Source organism: Citrus sinensis, chromosome 2 (genome assembly GCF_022201045.2).
Source record: "Citrus sinensis cultivar Valencia sweet orange chromosome 2, DVS_A1.0, whole genome shotgun sequence".
Taxonomy (NCBI): domain Eukaryota; kingdom Viridiplantae; phylum Streptophyta; class Magnoliopsida; order Sapindales; family Rutaceae; genus Citrus; species Citrus sinensis.
This window is the reverse complement of record NC_068557.1, coordinates 27,230,227-27,250,618: the sequence shown is the minus strand read 5'-3', so window position 1 is coordinate 27,250,618 and position 20,392 is coordinate 27,230,227. Positions and strand designations below refer to the sequence as shown.

The following is a 20,392-nucleotide window of genomic DNA, read 5'->3' as shown; positions in this document are numbered from 1 at the left end:
GTATTAGCATGCAAGTAGTGGAACAAATAAGGGTTATTTTATAGTGTTTGTTTTGTGGAAATTACAGTATCAATAATATCATAAATATGTTGTATTGTTAGATTTTCATAAAATTATAAGTTAGATAAAATAATATTTTGATTTCAATTATTTAAAATTCAACTTACTAGCTGTCAAATACGTTAACATGCTTTTTAGATAAAATAATAAAAATAGAATAAGTCTAGGCTATTTAAAATTTTATATTTTTCTTTAATAAAACGTATTTTAATATTATCAAATTTTTTTTTTTTTGGCTATCTTATGATCTTTTCTTCGCCAGAAAATTGTTATAATAATTAATAAGACAACCATCAATTCAACTCACTATTAGCCAATCAGTAATTTTTAAAAAGCAGGCCAAAGAATAAAGTTAAGATTCAAAATTTTAATTTTGTGGGTGATTTTAAAAAAGAAATTTATCAGTTAATACAAATAAAGTTACGTCCAATTGTCCAGTAAACTCAAATAATAAGTAACTATTAATCATTATGTAATTATTTATCTATTTATTAAATTAAATGATTAGTGATGATTAAAACATTCAAATCTAGGTTCACGACAGCCTATTTATTAGTACTGCTGTAAAAATTCATAGCATCGTAGAAAAATTTAATAAATAAATAGCAAGTAAATTACCAATAAAAAATAATAATATGTTTTTTTTTTTTTTTAAATGTAGGTTATGTCAATTGCGACGCACATTGCACAATGAGACAATCCAATCCTATCCCTAATCTTCACTGTTTTATGAACCCTCCTCCAATTCGAATATAAAAAAGCCGTGCACTTGTGCTTTTGCAGTCAAAATTCGAAATCGTTTTGAGATTCTTTGGAAATGTTTTCCAAAACCCAAATAGAATAGAATTGTAAAATCTCTCTCTCTCTCAGGTTAAGTGCTGCAAATAGCACCTCGTTTCCAACGTAAGCTAGAAGGTAATCTTGTCGTCGTGTGTTTACTGGTAGGTGAAAGAAGAAGAAAAAGCATCATCTCATCGTTCGTCTAAATCAAAATTCAATGGCGTCGTCTTCGAATTCCTAGGACTATTCATTAGCTTCTTCGATGGCTGAGTCCCGACCCAAATCTCGGACACTGGTCGAGCCACTATCCCAATTCGATCTCTCCCACTACTCCCGCTCTTCACCAATCCGATCTCTTTCAATTTCCCCAATCTCCGATTGCCAAGTCCTAATTTACATCGGCACTCAATCTGGATCCCTCATTCTTCTCTCATTAGACCCAACAGCCGCCACTACCCTCCATGTTCCCAATACGACACCGTCTCAGCAACACGTTTCATTTTTGAAAACCGTTTCAGTGGCTGACTCGCCAGTGGAATCAATATTTGTGCTGGATGATGTTGGCAAGGTTTTGCTGCTGTTTTGTGATCAGTGTTTGTTTTTAACTGATTCTCTGTTGACGCAGCCTTTGAAGAAACTTGGTTTCTTGAAAGGAATTAGTGTTATTGCTAAGAGAATAAGAACAAGTGACTCGGAGAGTACTAATTTATTGGAAAATAATTCTGTCAGTAGTTTAGCTAATGCCAGCACGAGTACTGGTCAGCGTTTGTTGCAGAAATTCGGTAGTGGGATTAAGGCGAATGGAGTTAAAGTCAAAGAAGAGGAGCAACACTGTCGAGGTGATAATGTTTTTGCAGTTATTATTGGGAAAAGGTTGGTGTTAATCGAGCTTGTTAATGGCTCGTTTGTAATTTTGAAAGAGATTCAGTGTATGGATGGAGTTAAGACTATGGTGTGGCTCAATGATTCTATAATTGTTGGTACTGTTAATGGGTATAGTTTGTTTTCTTGTGTTACGGGTCAAAGTGGTGTGATTTTTACATTACCAGATGTGTCATGCCCACCAATGCTAAAATTGTTGTCGAAAGAGCAGAAAGTGTTGTTGTTGGTGGACAATGTTGGGGTGTTTGTTGATGCACATGGCCAGCCAGTTGGTGGGAGCTTGGTGTTTAGGAAGAGTCCAGATGCTGTTGGGGAATTATCAATGTATGTTGTGGTTCTGAGGGGTGGGAAGATGGAACTGTATCATAAGAAATCAGGTATTTGTGTCCAAGCTGTTACTTTTGGTGGAGAAGGAGGTGGGCAGTGTATTGCCACAGATGAGGAATGTGGGGCTGGGAAACTTCTTGTTGTGGCAACACCTACGAAGGTATGTTGTTAGACATATCTAAGCTCAAGTATTATCACTTTTGCTATGCCTGTGTACCTATTTTAAGTTGAAATAACTTGGTGCCTGGTTTCATATTGAATATTTTCAGGTTATTTGCTATCAGAAAGTGCCTTCTGAAGAGCAAATCAAAGATCTGCTGAGAAAGAAGGATTTCAAGGAAGCCATATCCTTGGCAGAGGAGCTTGAGTGTGAAGGTGAAATGGCAAAGGAAATGCTTTCCTTCGTTCATGCTCAAATTGGATTCCTCTTGCTTTTTGATTTGCATTTTGAGGAAGCAGTAGATCATTTTCTGCATTCAGAAACAATGCAACCTTCTGAAGTATTTCCTTTTATAATGCGAGACCCTAATCGCTGGTCACTGCTGGTATGTTTTGGTATGCGTGTTCTTGTAATTGTTCCTTTCGTACTTTGACTAGTGGTCCTTATGGATTTGCTGGATGCATTGTCATTACTTTGTATTAACTCATCCCACTTGGATATGTTAACTACGAGCTTTATTCTTAGTAGAAGTGAAATTTGGACAAGTGTAAATGGCTTTTAGTTTTTGGGAAATGTGGTTCCTGACAGAAATAATGTTTCCAACGTCATATATTTGGTTTATTCTTATGTTTCCCTTACCTTCTGATTATAATAACTCACTATAGAGGCTGTCAACTAAGCAGCTATGCTCTACAAAGCAATCAAATTTCCTCAGCTTCCCATTCAAGTTTAACAAAAAAATTCAAATGTTGGCATATTTCAAAAAGTAACAAAGATTTCCCCCCCCCCCCCCTATAATTTATTTTTGGGCCCAGTACTTCACCCTGTAATGCACATCCTGTATTAGAACCACTTCCTTCATGACTTTTTGACCCTGCATGCCATTCTTGTTATGCACTTGCTTGTGCTGCATTTGTTAATCTGTGTGGGGTAACTTTTTGGAAGTCATAGAGCTTGGACTCATCATTGCAGGTTCCTAGAAACCGCTACTGGGGCTTGCATCCACCCCCCGTGCCTGTTGAGGATGTTGTAGATAATGGGCTGATGGCTATCCAAAGAGCTATTTTCCTCAGAAAAGCAGGTGTAGAAACTGCAGTCGATGATGGTTTTCTATCAAATCCTCCAAGTAGAGCTGAGTTGCTGGAGTTAGCAATTAGAAACATCACCAGGTATCCACAAATTTCGTGGTGCAGTATAATTTTAGATGAAGTGATCAAATGTTTTAGCAATTGCATTTTCTTTGTTTTAAGCAGTATTCATGTAGTAATGGCTTGTGACTATATCATGTTTAAGTACCACTTCTTCTCTTTCTCTATCCTTTACAGGTATCTAGAGGTTTCTCGCAAGAAAGAGTTAACCATTTTGGTGAAGGAGGGGGTTGACACACTTTTAATGTATCTTTATAGAGCCTTGAATCGTGTGCATGATATGGAGAATTTGGCACCTTCAGAAAATAGCTGTATTGTGGTAGGCTCCTCTTTCCTTTTTACTTATTTGAGCCAAACGTCATACCTTTATCCTATTGTATTACGTTTTGACAATCTTTCAAGCCTGGGCCGTGAGAGTGATTAATTACTGTCATTAATGACTGATAGATGCATAAAATTAAATTAACTAACAATTTTGGAATGATAAATGTAAAAATAAAAGGGAATTGAGTTAGTCAAATGAGAAAAACATTGTGGAATGATAAACCAAGTAGTTCATGATCTCTGCCAACCAATGCTGATTTTGTGCTTGCCCTGTAGCTTTTATTAAGTCTCTAGATTCTGTGAAAGAGTGGGTCTTTGGTTAACTAAAAAATTCGAAGAACAAAAATTTAGTTCTATAAAATTTACTGAATTCTGCTCTCTAGATGAAGTCTTAAGGCTTTGGTTAGCAGTTCAACTGCTTGATAATGAAGGGTTGAACATAGGTGCAAGTGTTTCATTAAATGACAGTCCTGTGATATTATTATCCAGAAAGTGGATATTCACGGGTTTTGACAGTTGGGAGCATCCAAGTTATTTTGGATTTGAAACCATTGTACCCTTAATACTGTATATTTAACATAAAATTAGTTGTATAGGCCTCAAGTCAAACCACACTGTGAATGTTGGTAAAAAAAAATGGAATCTTAGTATTCCAATGCGTTGAAAACAGAGAGGCCGTTTTCAGGGGCTTGCTTGAAGGATGACCGTAGAACTTGCATGGGCAGTGCAGGAGGAGTTAGAAACTTTATTGGATGAGTCTGGGCATCTTCGGACGCTTGCCTTCCTGTATGCAAGTAAAGGAATGAGCTCAAAGGCTCTTGCTATCTGGCGCGTGTTAGCCAGAAACTATTCATCTGGCCTGTGGAAAGACCCTGCTGTGGAGAATGACTTGCTTGATGGCTGTGCAGATGTTATGTCTGGCAGGGAGGTTGCTGCAACCGAGGCTTCGAAGATTCTTGAGGAGTCATCTGATGAGGATTTAATTTTGCAACATCTTGGATGGGTATGTGCCATTTCTAGCTGAATTTGTTTTTTTAAATAGAAACTTTAGTGTATTACTTGCTCTATGCCCATTTGCTGGTCTGCCCTTGGAATTCCTAGTTTTTATGGTAACTTATCTAATTTCTATTGTAAGCACTTTTGATTGCATTGAGTTCTACTACTGCAATGTTCATAGCTAATATGTGCTTTGACATTTCTTCTACATGGAGAAATATTTTGAGCTATAGCAGAGTGGGAAGGTAGACATATATGGGATACAATGTGTAGATTTTTATCATTTGTTTATTGAATTAATACGTTTGTGATATCTTTCTAGATTGCAGATATAAACGCGGTGCTGGCAGTCAAAGTTTTGACATCAGAGAAAAGAATAAATCAGCTTTCACCAGGTAGGCCTTGTGCCTTCTATAATGTTTACTTCTATTGAATTTCACCCATATTTGCAAGTTTTCTTAGGTTTGTGACAGCTGGGTTTTTTTGGGGTTCAAGTCTCAATGTCTCATGGTACATGTTAAGATTCTTGTCTCATAATATTTAGCTTTCTTAGTAGTGCTTTTAGTGACTTAAACGCTGGCATGTCAATATATATTGTCAGACTTCAAAAAGTATGTATGTAGACTGATACTGGACCTTTTTCTAAAGCTGGAGATGTCAATTTTGGATGAGCATGGTGCTTTGGCTATTTTCATGGCAATGCTTGGCTAAATTCTGTAAATTGTAATTACTATGTTGTGTGCTGAATTTTATTGTGTCTGTGTATTGCTCTCAGATGGTGATCACCTACTTATTCTTTAGTCTCTTTTTGTAGACAAAGTTATTGCAGCAATTGATTCAAAAAAGGTTGAAATTCTCCAAAGGTACTGCATATTACTGCTTTACGTTATTGAAGTTCTGGACTTCTTTTTGTCTTTGTAAAGTATTTGAGAAAAGTTATATAAGCATGTTTACATAGAGTTCATAGAATTACTTAGATCACTGCATTATTTGCCTAACTCATTAAATTGCAATTAGATAAGCTGTTTACCATTCGTGAATTCTTCGGCTCTCTTCCTGCCACATTTTATGTCCCAGCAATGCATTTGATGCAAACCCTGGAGATCTGTGTTTGATGCAAACCCTGGAGATCTATTGGATATTGAATAATTTTCTGTTAAGAATTCTACAATTAACAGTCTTCTTCCATTTTTCTTTTTTGGATAATCTAATTGCCCATTCATAGAGTTGGCGCAGGAGCTTGTGGGCATAAACTTGGTAGCACATAGTTGATTTTTATACTGCTCCACTGTGCCTATAGTTTGCATGCAATTATACTTGTTTTTCCAAGTTCTGATTGAAGTCCTGATTTGAGAGATCAGACATTCTTGAAAATTTTAACTCATTTTCCTGGTACACTGACCAGCAAAATCTTTTGTTCTATCGGAGTTCCTCTGAGACCCTTTTTCCACCATAGTTGATGTGGTCTTTGTAATGTGGATCTCGCCCTAAGCTTTCTCACATGTGCAGATATCTGCAGTGGTTGATTGAAGATCAAGACTCTGATGACACACAGTTCCATACATTATATGCTCTCTCTCTTGCAAAGTCGGCAATTGAAGCATTTGAAGAAGAAAGTGGCTCAAAAGCCTTTGGTACTCAAATGGGAGAAACAAGAAGTTCTGGTTATGGGAAGAACTCAATCTTTCAATGTCCCGTACAGGAAAGATTGCAGATATTTTTACAGTCTTCAGACTTGTATGATCCAGAAGACGTCCTTGACTTAATTGAAGGATCCGAATTATGGTTGGAAAAGGTCTGATCAATTGAAATTACTATTTATTGTTTCTTGATAAGAAAAAAAAAATTTGTTTGGGAGAAAGGAAGTTAGACAGTGGACCAGAAGTCTGCAATAAGAAAATCAATACAGCTAGAAAAACCAAAAGGAATAACTGGCACTTAACAACACCTTGCCAGCTTTTCTTCTAAAACAGACATCCAATGGAATATCCTTGAATTGAATTGAGACTCGCTTGGCGACATCCAAAGTGAAGAAAATGATTCTTGTCCAAAAAAATTCAGCATCCTCCTCCCTGGCTTCAGAAAATGTTCTTCTATTCCTTTGCAACCAAATAACCAAGAAAATTACAAAACACCATAAAAGAAGAAGAAAATATTTTTACAAGTAAAGGATTCTGCTCGTTTCAGTATTCATGGCTGGTTATGTTGATCATTTCATTCTTGAGGGCAACTGGTAGTGTTAACATGGTATTTGCACTAACACTAATGTAATTTTTTATTTTATTTGACAGGCTATTCTATACAGAAAATTGGGACAAGAGACATTGGTTCTCCAAATTTTAGCCTTGTAAGATTCTAGTCATTTTTTTTAATACTAATGGTAGAAACTATTGAGTACTACATGTTAGTAAGATTTTTTGATTTATCTTTTAACTGTTTAACCTATTCCTGAGTGAAATATAATCTCTGTTTTTCTAGAAACTCCTTTTATCGATCTTTATTATCTCCATATTTTACTTTACTCATGACCTGTTGTGGGATAGAAGGTGCTTTCCTAATATGATGTCCACACGTGCATGTATATAAAAGCAGTTCGTTATCTTCAACTATGTATTTTTGATATGGATGAAAAGCAATCTTTTTGATATTTACTAATGGTGTGCCCTGCCCTTTCAGAAAGTTGGAGGACAGTGAAGCTGCAGAACAATATTGTGCTGAGATTGGAAGACCGGATGCCTATATGCAGTTAGTTTCTTCTATTTCTCTTTGACTTATTTTCTTTTTCCTTTTCCTCCTTTCTCTCTTAACTATAACTCCGATGCTTCTTTAATATCCCTTTTGCCTATAGCTTTGACCTGTTATGACGTTGTTGCCTCAGGTTGCTTGATATGTATTTAGATTCACAGGACGGTAAGGAGCCTATGTTCAAGGCTGCTGTTCGCCTTTTACACAATCATGGAGAGTCGTTGGATCCCTTGCAAGTTTTAGAGGTATATCAAAATTTTCTTCCCCTTCTGATGCTGCTAAGTTTGAATAGTATGCTCTGATTTTGTGAACTTTATGCATGGCTTTGACAGTAGGCAAGACTAATTTTGATAATTTAAGAGAGATTTCTCTTCTAAAGAAAGATGGACACAGTTCTAAGATATTTGACCTGAATGTTTTAAACTATTGTGCATACCTTTTCTTCAAGGAAAGTTATATATGAATATTTTACAGTCAGTTTCTTAAATGAGCTTGTCTCAATCTTCTGTTGGCACAAAATGAAAGCAATTGAATATGGCAGTTGAAAAGATAATAATAATTGTTTCATTGCTGCTACAGATTATAATGACATAATCCCCACAATGGGGAACATAGTGATGAGTGATATGTAAATAAACACATAAATCCTATGAGTGTAAGAGATTATTCCACCACTGGATAGAAATGCTAGATTTGAAACTTTGATAGGATCACTATATCATTCAAGGATGTGGAGTTGATTACTTAGGTAGCCCTTTTTTTTTTTTATGTGAAATTTGAACGGCTCTGAATGTTACTGAAATATGAATGGGTCTGAATGCATATGTTAGAATAATAGGTGTGTTTTCTATTTTTTGACGTTCGGATATAAGAGGTAAGTTGTTTGTTTTTATAAATTCAAAATATCTTAAATCTAATATTTTTACACTTATGACCTTGAGAGTGTTATATATACTTAAAGTTTAAATAAGTATATATTTATAATGTTTTCAACTACAATAGTTTTTATATGTTATAAATATTTATAAGGTAAGCATTTGATATTTAATTTTTGAAAAATAATTTTGATTACATTATTTTTTACAGTTTAACATAATATTTAAACATAGAAATTTTTTTATAATAATAAAAGAGTTTGTTTAAAATTGAAATTGAATGTATGTCAAGTATTTAATACCAAATAAGATTTGAAATCAAGGGAAATTTTAATATGACATCTAATAGATATAAAGGAAATAAATACATTTAATGAGGGTATTTGTGCGGAAAAAAATTGATTTTCCATTCAAACATTTCGTCATTCAGATAAAAGTTGGGAAATTTTACTTTTTCTATTCAGATAAAAATGTTTTAGAATAAGACTTCAGATACAAGAACAAACAAGCCAAAATATTAAAACTTCTTAAATTAAGCGAAATTAAGATTTCAGCTATAAAAACAAACAACCCCTTATTCTTATTTTGTTTCCTTCAATATTCTTGCTGAGTTACCTGAGATTCTATGTTGCAGACATTGTCTCCTGATATGCCGCTTCAACTTGCGTCGGATACAATCCTGAGGATGTTAAGAGCTCGACTTCACCATCACCGCCAAGGACAAGTAAGCCTTTTTAACTTAAAAAAGAGGAAAACTTCTCTAGAAACTTCTTCCTAAATGAATCTTCTTTTCTTCTTTAAATCAGAAGTTTTGTTGGTGGACGTTTTACCCTACTGACTTCATATATTAATTACGTCATCAAACTCAAATTAATTCATTTTCTGCCTCTGCCTTCCTGCCTCTGCCTTCTTAATTGCCCCTTTCAGCTTATGTTGTTTGGCATCTTCCTCACTCAAAAAAAAAAAAGGTTATGTTTTTCATTTCACTTTCTTTCCCTGTAGTTGTTAATTTTCTGCCATAATCCATTATAACTTCCTCTTTTCCCGCTACAAAATGTGCCTATTTCTTTCTTGCCAAATCACCTACAAGAGAGCTGAGACTATACACTTCCATTACATCTTGGGCTTTTGGCTCTCTTCCTTTTCTAAAAGCAAAAATATTCTCCACCAATAAAGTCTTACAAGAGACTGGAGCTACCCAATGAATATTAGCTGCACCATATGGTTGAGCCCATGAACAGCTGCACCACATAGCTGCAAAATCACAATGAATAAAAAAATGGTTGCTGGTTTCTTCATTCTTTCTATACATAACACACCTAGGGGAAGGACACATCCTAGAATTTCTCCTCGGAATCTTCTCTCTGGTGTCAATTATTCCAAGAGCTATTGTCCAAGCAAAAGTTTGGACTTTAGGAGGAACATTAAGACTATCCTAGATTTATTAAAATCACTATTAGAATTGTCTTCTACCAATCCAGAGAGTATGGCTTGCAAGAGAACTGCCAGAGCCCAGAGACATCTAACTTTCAAAATCAATCATCACCTTTACTCTATCAAAGGAAAAAGAATCCATCAAAGCTATAGGGGCTGAGTGCTCTTGAATTTCTACATCATTCAAATTTCTCCTCAAACTTGATTTTAGTAACATATAGCTATTTATCGATATCAAAGCATTGTGAATCCTCTCTCTCTCTCTCTCTCTCTCTCTTTTCCCTCTCTTCCTTCTCTGAAACGGTATGAATCCTTTCTTACCTTGCCTTTATTGGCTAAATTGAATGACAATTTGATTACTTTTTCCAGATAGTGCATAATCTATCCCGAGCTGTAGACATTGATGCAAGATTGGCAAGATTAGAGGAAAGATCACGACATGTGCAAATTAATGACGAGAGTCTCTGTGATTCTTGTCATGCCCGCCTTGGAACAAAACTATTTGCAATGTACCCTGATGATACGATTGTCTGTTATAAGGTGTGCTGTTGCTGTTTTATTTATCCCTCTCTTTTTACTTCTCATCCTTTTCAAGTTTGCATCGGTAAAAATGGTTTTGTTGTTTCTGACGCTATCAGTTTGCTAAAGGGACTGAAGTGAAGAACTGCATTTTGGAATCTAACATTATCATTAGTTGAAAGATCCTTAACATAAAGTATCTCATTATGTTGCCTCCTTTGAAAGTCAATTTTTCAAGCTACTGTAGCTGTAGGGGTTGGTAAATATTTCCATTCAAGAAAATTGTTGACTTACATTCTGGATTGAGACCAAAAAAGTTCATTTGTTATCTGTGCAGTGTTATCGTAGACAAGGTGAATCCACTTCCATCACTGGTCGCGACTTTAAGAAAGATGTCTTAATCAAACCAGGTTGGCTTGTGACCAGATAAGTTAGAGAAACTGTGTATTGAATGGAAGTTCCAAGCTGAGTTTGCAAGTCTTCAACTTGGTTCTCTATTTTCCAGCTCTGGTAAGGGAAGAATTTTGGCAAAAACTGAAGCTTTTTGACGATCTCGGTTTGCCTTGATGTGTATTATGTAATTTAGTTCTGATCAATGCTTATAATCAGGAACTTTTGTACATTACCTAAGGGAATGCATCAGTGAGCCATTTTGATGTACACATTCTTGTTGAGCATGGCTTCCAAATTGTTAATAAATGAGTGTTTTTGTAATAATTCATGTTTTCTGTTATTTGTTATTATTTTAAATTACTCTTGTTTAGTTAATTTCTTAAATTATAAAAAAAAAAATTATCAAGCTGTTGCTCTTTCAAGTGATGTTGTATTGACTCTAATTTTGAATTTTGTTACGGCATCTTGTTAAAATCATTGTTTATAAAGAACACAAATGACAAATCTAATGGTTGACAGACGATGGGCTTGTTTGTTTTTTAACTTAATGATTTAATTTTAATTAATTAAGTCGTTAATTCTTTTTATTTTTTTAATTTAATGAAGATTTTCAACAATTAAGTTATTAAATTATTAAGCTAATTTTTTTTTACCTTTTTATTTAATCTAAAAAGTTTGAATGCTATCATTAGAAGATATTTTTCAAAATATTTTTAATTAATTAATTATTATTAATTAATTAAAATTTAATAATTAGTATTATTACTCATCTGTATATAACTTGTGATAATATATAGTGACAGACTATTATTATTTTTATCTTTTTATTTTGTTCAAATTAGTATTATTTATTTTCATAATTTTTTATGAATATTTTTCATATAAAAACATTGCAAACTACAATAAAATTCATTAACATATATGATATAAAATATTAAAGAGTTGTACTCAATTAAATATGATTTATGTTATAATAATTTATTACCTTATATATATTCTTTGAGATATTTATTATTTGTTTAACATTATAATTTATAAGTGTATAAATGTAAAAATATTAGTCTCTAGATTTTTTAAGTTAATATTTATTTTTAGCTATTCAGATAAAAAAAAAATGTTATTGAGATTCTGACATTCGGCTCTATTTAGAATTTAGACTAATTCAAGTTTATTAAGATTTTAAACAAAAAAACAAACACCATCGAAGTTTAATTGTTGGATTTCTAGCAAATTTGTTTTATACTAATCAAAATTTTGAGGAAGTAAATATAAAATTATAATCGGTAACATAAAATCTTAAAGTGGAATATCGAATGAATGCCTATAATTAATTGTATTAAAAAAATGCCATTTGATTTTTGTCTGATAAATATAATCTAAAAGACCATAATACTTTATCCAAAAAAAAATTTACCATAAATACATATTTGCAAAGACAAGAGTTAATAAATTATTATATAAAAAAATAGCGACTTTTTTTTTATATAAAAAATTAGCGACTTGCTTTTCCTTGAAGAACGCTAGTTGAAACAAGAAACGACATCGTTTCTGGGAGGTTAAATATCATAAGTAGCACACGGTTTCTCTCTTTTTCGTCTCCGTCGAGCGGTCCATCTTCTCTTTTAATAAAGAAGCCCTGAAGAAGAGATTTTGACAGTCTTCAGAGATCGCCGCCGCCGTCAAGCTAAAGGTGCTTTTCCTTTATTCTGTTTCTGTCTAGGTTCTTCTCTCTCCCCAAAAAATTTCTCCTTTTACCCGTTTGTTTCATGATAAAAATATGGTTAAATTTCAGAATAAATCCGTTTCAATTTACGAGTATTTTGGTTTTAAAGGATTCTGATGCGAAATTCCAGTGAGATCACTCGAGGTTTCTTTTTTTTAAAATAATTATCGCGAATTTACTTGAGATTAGTCGTTTCTAAGATTTTTTTTTTTTTTTTGTAGTTATTTGAAGTAGGTTTTAGTAAAACTATTATAAGTTATCGAAATTCCGAAGGGAGGTATTAGATATTTCGTATGAATTATCGTTAAGTGGAATTATGATGGACAAATTATATAAATTTATGTATTTTAGGGCTCATGAAGGGGAAATTAGGGCACTCATGTTTTGGGAAAGTAGTTATCGAACTTAAACGGTGTAGTTTTGGGAATTTTAATGGATGGTGAGGGTAATTATTTATAATGCTTATTAGTGCTTTTCTCATGGGCTGGGATCCAAATATCATTATCTTCATGATTGCTTGAATTCATCTTGCAATGCTGGTGATCCTTTTCCTCCTTTTTTTTTTTTTTTGGGTTTTTGCAGAATAGTCTACTGGTGATGAATTGACAAGTACCTGTATCTGATATTGTATTCGAATATTGGGGGCTGTGCCATTGTATTGTTAGATACAGATGGCTGGGTTGTTGCCTGGGGAGTCCTCACATCATGGAACATCTGATAGTGGGCCATCTAGTAGAAATTCTCAAGAGAAGCCAGAGGAAGTGGCTCGTTGGTATTTTTCAAGGAGAGAAATAGAAGATAGTTCTCCATCTAGAAGAGATGGCATTGACTTGAAGAAGGAGACATATTTGCGCAAATCATACTGTACGTTTTTGCAGGATTTGGGCATGAGGCTGAAAGTGTAAGTGATTCTTGTAAAGAAATCAGCTTTCTTATTATTTTGCACTGTTTTGTTGGTTGCCTTGGCTTTCTCTTATGTCCTTATTCTATTACCATCTGTCATTATGTTATTTGGTACAATATGCCGTGATTGGGCATTATTTTTTGTTTTCATCAAATGGTTGCTTTTCATGGTGCCATATGATAGGTCAGTACCAGATCTTCATGCATTTAGAATTATAGTTGCCTGAATTAAGTTTCAATTTACATTCAAGATGTCCCTGTGTTTGTGTCCATATCATTATTTGAGTTGTTGAACAAAGGTTTTTGAAAACATTGGGAGCTTCTTCTGCTTGAATGGGGACATCCCACTTTTTAAGTGGCTGTGGCATATGGCTCATGTCTCATGAGGATCAATCCCACTGTCTGCTGATCCATGCAATATGCTGTTTTTAACCCTCTTTTTTGGTCTAAATCTATGCTGCACAGTGGAACGGTCTGTTCCTCTTGTGAAATATTTGAGTTCAGGTCTCCAGTGTGATGACATAAGATGTTTACATGTTATATTAGCTGACTCTTTTACTAATTGCTCCTTGACTACATTTTGTAATATTTCTTAAAAGATGCTACGCCTTCAAGACGGTATTATTTTTTCTAAGGTAATACACAACCAAAAGATATTTCTATTTGAAAATACCACCTCAAGTAGCATATGTGTTTGAGTTCAGGTCTCCAGTGTGATGACATAAGATGTTTACATGTTATATTAGTTGACTCTTTTACTAATTGCTCCTTGACTACATTTTGTAAAATTTCTTAAAAGATGCTACGCCTTCAAGACAGTATTATTTTTTCTAAGGTAATACAAAACCAAAAGATATTTCTATTTGAAAATACCACCTCAAGTAGCATATGTGTGTCCAAAGTATTATTTGTGCATAGCACAGAGAAGTTTTAGTTTTTGCTTACTTGGTGGACAGTTGGTCCACTTCTCTGTATTGATTCTTTATCATCAATACAATTTTGAGTTTTTTATTTAAAAAAAGGGCCTTATTTGTGGATAGTTATCGTTGTCAGACATTGAACTTTAAACTACAGCCTCTAGAAATTTTTTTTGAGATAAAGATGGCCATAAGTATGCAAATAATTACCCAAGTGAAACTGGAATTTAGGGGCTGAAGACAGGGCCATGAACCTTCCTACACATGTCCCTCCCAAATGATTCATTTAGCAACTAAATTAAGGGGGAGGGCTGGCGGGAAGACTCCTGCTTGGCTAAGGCAGGCGTTGGAAGCATCACTTAATTGAAAGGCTATGGCTCTGTCAATTGATCATAGAAACTACACTAAAGACTCCTAGGGATGTTATTGTACTTGTTTATCATGACAGCACTATTTCCTCTATGGAATTGGACTACCAGAGATCTCCTTCTCTATTGCGATTGCTTCTGCTTAAGCAAGTTGGAAGGTTAAGTTATTGGTTATCAAATTCCCCAGCTACAAAGCCTGTGGTTTAAACCATATTAGGCTAAAGAGGAAAATATAGGCTAAACTAGGATATCTCTTGCTGTATTATTTTCGGTGCAATGATGATGATACAAGAAGCATATTTTCTTTGGCATTTTCTTTTTGCTCGTAGGGTGCACCTTTAAATTTTTGGGTTCACTAGTCAGGGTATACTGATCTTTTGTTTCCTTTAATGTGCATGACCATAGATATAGATTGTGAAATTGAAAATATTTACTGAAATAACTTATTATGCAGACCCCAGGTAACTATAGCTACAGCAATAATTTTTTGTCATCGGTTCTTCATTCGTCAATCACATTCAAAGAATGACAGAAGGGTGAGTTTTACTTTCGTTTTGGATCAATACTAGTCATTTACCTCATCTTAATCCTTAATCTGTTGGGAGCTTGCATCAGTTGTGGTTGTAGAGAATGCCTCTGTAAATAAGTGCTTTTGTTTGGTGCTGACTGTGGAATTCTAGATGAGAAGCTTAAACCATGCAGTGTTCCAAGAACAGACTATGTATAGCTTTTAAAATGCAGCTTAATTTGGAAAATTGTTTTTGAAATACTTGCTTCCAAAAAGAATCATGTGTTTTAGTCATGGACATTTTGTAAATTCTTTTTTAATACTTATATGACAAATATTTTAATATCATCAGAAAATGTTGAAAAGACCTGGAAAACATGTATTTGTTGTGTGTTGTCCAGTGCAACTTATTAGAAGGAAAAGACACAGGCCATTTGTGTGCTGTTTTAGAGGGGGGTCTCTGGTAGCGGTGATATGCCACAAAATTTGGAACTTGCTTTTTTGATGTAATTGTAATCTAATTGCCGCGTGTGATGTGCTTGCTCAGAATCTGGAGCTTTTCTATATGTAATCTGAATGTTCTGCTGATCTATGTTAGCTAGAATTTCTTCCCTTTTTCCCTTTTATGGAATTTGATGTATTTACTGCTTGTAATGTCTCATTTTAATTACAATTACTAGTGTTCGTAGAGAAAGTTATAAACTTGTTTGACCCATACTTCGTATGTATGATTCTTATTTTATGCATATCTTTCAAGTCTCTTGCTTTTATGTAATGCTTAACCAAATAAAAATCCTCATCCGAACATAATTGTTTTGAAGAATAGAACCATGGTTAATATAATTAAACCTCCTAAGTTTTCTTTTTGAATGTACAAAAGTAGCATCCATGTGCAAACCAGAGATAAATCCTGTGGTAATTGAAAGGTATTTACGCTAGTAAAACCACCTGAAACAAATGACATAGCACCCTTTACATAAGATTTTTGTTAAAAAATGTGTTGTATTTTATGCTGCATTCTAGTTTTTTGTTTAATAGACATTGGAATTTTCATTTTTTTAAGGTAACAAAACAATAATTAGAGGAAATATGATTTTTTTAAACTCATCAATCGGCTTGGGGGGACTTTTGACTTTTTACTTATGAGGTTATTATTCTCTGTATTAGTTCGAATATAAATGCAATTTGAGATTACTTCCTCTAAGTTCATTCAATTGTTTCATTGCCATTACATGTGTATCTTCCAATTTTTTCATATTATGGACTGGTTATTTATGTATACGTGTGTTTTTGTTCAGAGGTTTCTGTGTTTTCACATAATATTATCTTATTTGGACAATTTTAGAAACTTATGATTCATTTTATATGAGAGAGCAGCATGCAAATTTGTGTTATATGTGCAAAACTGTACAGTTCTTGATTTGATTGTGGTAAAAATTGTGTAATCAACTCAAAACCAAGATCAGTGTATAAGGAATATTGACTTTGTTTGTCGTATAGATGCCAACTAGCCGAGAAGGCTTGGGTTTGAAATTATCCTATTACTATCCTTAACTTTGCAAAAAGAGGTCTTATTGTGAGGAGCAAAAGGAATCTTTTTGGTGCTCATTTTCCTTCTATTTTTGTGCCTTTTTTTTTTTTTTGATAGGAAAGAAAGAAACTTGTATTAAGACAAAAAACAGGTACAAAAAATGAACAAGATGTCCATGAAAAAAGAACCCCACAAAAAGATCTGTAGAATAGAATGCTAATTAGATTTCATAAGTATAGGAACTATATGACTATAAGATTGCACAACAAAAACAAACTCAAAAACACATAATTAAGTCAACACCCCTTCCCAGTTTAGATGAATGAAGAAGAAAGAAGATCTTGAAATTCCATAGTAACTGAGGCCCAAAAAGAAGCTAGAAATCTAAAATTTCTGCTCTGTCAAGTTATATTAATGATTTGGTCTCTTTTGTTATGATGTTGACTCTGTTTTGCTTGCAGAAGTCTTTATAGTCTTCTCTGATATTCATCTAACAAGATTTTATGTTCTTAGTGTGATGAATGGAATGTTGATGAAGATCTAGTTACAAATGTATATTTTGAAACAGATGCAGATGTATTCTTGTATTGAAGAGAGAAGTTAGTGTAAGAGCTTGAGTGCAGCAAAGACATGTTAGAACATGAATATTTATCTATTCTACCGCCTGAGTTCTTTGTTTATTTTGCAGACCATTGCTACTGTGTGTATGTTCCTTGCTGGGAAAGTCGAGGAGACCCCTCGTCCACTAAAGGATGTTATTATTGTTTCTTATGAGATTATACACAAGAAGGACTCCACTGCACCTCAGAGGATCAGACAACAGAAGGTTTTTTTCATACTAATGTTGCCTTCACCAATCTTTTCTGTAGTTCCCAATTCTGATGTTTGCTATCTTGAGTTGTTGCTTTCACTTAACCTTGTTGTCCTGTCTCCCTCTCCCTCTCTCTCTCTTTCTCATTTAAAAAATTCCCTTTCTGCATAATCTTTCGCTCCACTAATGCTGCATTTTCACTGAAGGTTTAGACATAAATTGACCATGAGGACAGTAACATTTAGTAGACTACATGTATTTTTCTTTTTTTCTATTTTAAGAAAATGATTCTGCTCCGGGATTCGTTAATAATTTGGCAGAAACCTATTTACATTGTTCTGTACCAGGGCAGTTTCCTCTCATTTCTTTGTCCATTGTCAGAAAATTTTCACTTCCCTCTTGATTCAATATTTTTACACAGAATTCACTTTTCTAATCTCCAACAGCTGTACCATTGGTAAATTATCTCCCTGCTAGTTTCATTTATCCTTTTGGTTCTGTTTTTTTCGTTTTTTTTTTTTAAAAAAAAACGTTTAGTTTGGTTAATGTGTTCTTCTAGTCTTAGTTATTCTCATTTAACGCGCAGGAGGTATATGAACAACAAAAGGAGCTTATTTTACTTGGTGAGAGGGTTGTACTTGCCACTTTAGGATTTGACCTAAATGTTCATCATCCTTATAAACCCCTTGTTGAAGCAATAAAGAAATTCAAGGTTGCGCAGAACGCCCTTGCTCAAGTTGCTTGGAACTTTGTGAATGATGGGTATGTTTAGGATGCTCTGTTGTTTTAGATTTTAATATTTTGCTTCCTGCTCTTTCTCATCTTCACACACTGGAAAGCGGCTTGCAGGCTGAGGACTTCGCTCTGCCTGCAATTTAAGCCTCATCATATTGCGGCAGGTGCCATTTTCCTTGCTGCGAAATTCCTGAAAGTGAAGCTTCCATCTGATGGTGATAAGGTCTGGTGGCAAGAATTTGATGTCACCCCACGCCAATTGGAGGGTTGGTATCCTCCCCTATTTTTTATGGTAAATAGTGTTGGACTCAATGGGACAGACCTCAAACACCCCCCATGGCACTAATGCTGCATATGGTTGTTTGTTAGTGGCACCTGACCCATGAGATTTTTGTTAAAAGTTTATATTTACCAGAAGATTGTAGCTATCCTTCTTTATCAATTATTGATGGAAGGCTGGAAAAGAACATTATGTACTGTAAAATAGATTATTTAATGTCGGATAATGCTGTAATCAGATTTTGTCAAAAACTTAACAAGAAGCAGATATTCCAAATGATCTGCCATGGGTACTGACTGCTAGATGGGCTGTCCTTTTGTGTCCTTTACTCCTTTGTTATGTGCTTGTGTGTTGATTATGTTTGATTCATAATGGTTATTTTCTTTTGCAGAGGTTAGCAATCAAATGTTGGAACTTTACGAGCAAAACAGAGTGCCTCAATCTCAGGGTAGTGAAGTGGAAGGAAGTGCTGGTGGTGCGTCAAGTCATCGTCCGCAAAAAACTCCAGCAGCAGCTGAGGAACAGGCTTCAAAGCAAACCTCATCCCGTTCAGCAACTGAACACTCACATCCAGAAAACAATGGAGCATCATCAAGAACAGCCCAAAATAATCAAAGTAATGATGATGGAAGCGGGGAAATGGGTAGTGTTATTACTGATCACAAGGCAGATGCTGAAACCAAAGATAATCAGCATCATGAGCAGTTGTCTCAAAAGGAGAACGTCAGAGAAGTTCCAAATAAATCCAAGTCCGCTTCGGAGCGAATTGCTGAAGACCAAGGAAGGGCTGGAGGAAGGCATAACAATGCAGAAGCTGGAGAGTGGAGGGATGATGGTGCCTCACATAAATCTAGCGCCATTGGTGGTCGAAATCTGGATATTCGGGAAGGTCCTGTGGGTCAGTCCCCTAAAGATGCTATTAAGATGATCGATGAGGATAAGGTGAAGGCAATACGAGAGAAAAGAAGGAAGTCTCGTGGTGAACCAACGAGGAAAAAAGATTTTATGGATGAAGATGATCTAATTGAGAGGGAGCTGGAAGATATTGAAATACCAGTTGACGATGAGAAAATGAAGCGGGAGCAAAGGCAAAGCTGGTCAAAATCACATGAGAATTCCGATCATGGTAAGGGCCACGGGGAAGTTGGAGATGGGAATCACTTGGGCACAAAAGGACACTCGTCAAGGGGATTGGAAGCTGAGAATGCTGAAGAAGGGGAAATGGTTGATGGTTCCCCCATGTTGAACAGTCGAAAGAGAAAGGCTGGGAGCCCGGTGGATAGGCAGTCAGAAGGAAAGAAGCAGCACGATTACATGTCAAGTTACAACCATGATAACATAGAAGATGGACACAAGATGAGTCGGCCTAGCTATAGTGATAGGGAGTACAGAAGGCATGCACAAGAGAACCATTTGTGAGGGAAAATGATACCTGTAGTTGGTTTGTTCGCTATATTATTTGGTCACGGATGACTGACCATTGGTATGAACTTCTGGACACTGATTATTTAAACTGGCCGGTCTCAGCTTTGGATGCTCAAACCGTTGACGATTGTATCGCAATTAGGTTGATTTTGCATTGCCTGTAATGGCTCATAATGGCTCATATCTTTATTGTAAAACATTGTTGAGGAATGAGGATGCTTCAATCTGCGTAATCATTAATGAAATAGCCCTGAAAAGTGAGGGATTTTCTTTCTTTTCTACTTCAAGAGCGTGGCGTAGACCCACGTTTGTTTGATGGTTTCATATGTTTGCTCACATTTTTGTTTTCTTTTTTTTAATTTCTTAAGAAAAGAAATTGATATGCCTCATACTCGCAGAATGTTTTCCTTTTTTCCTCTGAACATAGCATGCGTAACTGAGAACTCCTACGGATGTTTAGTTTGATTTTGACCTGTTTACAATTGACGATGTTTGCTTTACATCTGACACACTTGTTGGAATTAATTTTAATTTTTTTTCATTTTCTT

General features: G+C 34.8%; 2 protein-coding genes across 3 annotated transcripts; both read left to right on the top strand.

Moving 5' to 3' along the window:
• Positions 1-745: 745 nt before the first annotated feature.
• LOC102615461 (vacuolar sorting protein 3) lies at positions 746-10,967 on the top strand. Of its 2 annotated transcripts, XM_006468357.4 has the most exons (14): positions 747-2,209; positions 2,319-2,594; positions 3,182-3,378; positions 3,535-3,676; positions 4,412-4,684; positions 5,000-5,072; positions 5,492-5,540; positions 6,187-6,472; positions 6,969-7,024; positions 7,354-7,422; positions 7,556-7,667; positions 8,932-9,021; positions 10,101-10,271; positions 10,588-10,967. In XM_006468357.4, the coding sequence occupies exons 1-14, from the start codon at positions 1,103-1,105 to the stop codon at positions 10,678-10,680; spliced, it is 2,994 nt and encodes a 997-aa protein (XP_006468420.2). In that variant the 5' UTR covers positions 747-1,102; the 3' UTR covers positions 10,681-10,967. The 2 variants fall into 2 exon arrangements, with proteins under 2 accessions (XP_052290505.1, XP_006468420.2); XM_052434545.1 differs by lacking the exon at positions 10,588-10,967 and having other exon boundaries at positions 746-2,209; positions 10,105-10,263.
• A 1,199-nt stretch (positions 10,968-12,166) lies between these two features.
• On the top strand, positions 12,167-20,118 carry LOC102615961 (cyclin-T1-5). Its single transcript, XM_006468358.4, has 7 exons — positions 12,167-12,333; positions 12,949-13,267; positions 15,009-15,090; positions 17,282-17,419; positions 17,991-18,166; positions 18,254-18,405; positions 18,811-20,118. The coding sequence occupies exons 2-7, from the start codon at positions 13,038-13,040 to the stop codon at positions 19,836-19,838; spliced, it is 1,806 nt and encodes a 601-aa protein (XP_006468421.2). The 5' UTR covers positions 12,167-12,333; positions 12,949-13,037; the 3' UTR covers positions 19,839-20,118.
• The last annotated feature ends 274 nt before the right edge of the window (positions 20,119-20,392 follow it).

Bases quoted from the DNA above. Each gene is read 5' to 3' on its own strand.
- LOC102615961 (XM_006468358.4), top strand. From the start codon at position 13,038: ATGGCTGGGTTGTTGCCTGGGGAGTCCTCACATCATGGAACATCTGAT. The intron at 17,420-17,990 runs GTTTTTTTCATA...TTTAACGCGCAG, and splicing joins AGAGGATCAGACAACAGAAG to GAGGTATATGAACAACAAAA. The intron at 18,167-18,253 runs GTATGTTTAGGA...AGCGGCTTGCAG, and splicing joins TGGAACTTTGTGAATGATGG to GCTGAGGACTTCGCTCTGCC.
- LOC102615461 (XM_006468357.4), top strand. From the start codon at position 1,103: ATGGCTGAGTCCCGACCCAAATCTCGGACACTGGTCGAGCCACTATCC. The intron at 2,595-3,181 runs GTATGTTTTGGT...TCATCATTGCAG, and splicing joins CTAATCGCTGGTCACTGCTG to GTTCCTAGAAACCGCTACTG. The intron at 3,677-4,411 runs GTAGGCTCCTCT...TGGGCAGTGCAG, and splicing joins CAGAAAATAGCTGTATTGTG to GAGGAGTTAGAAACTTTATT.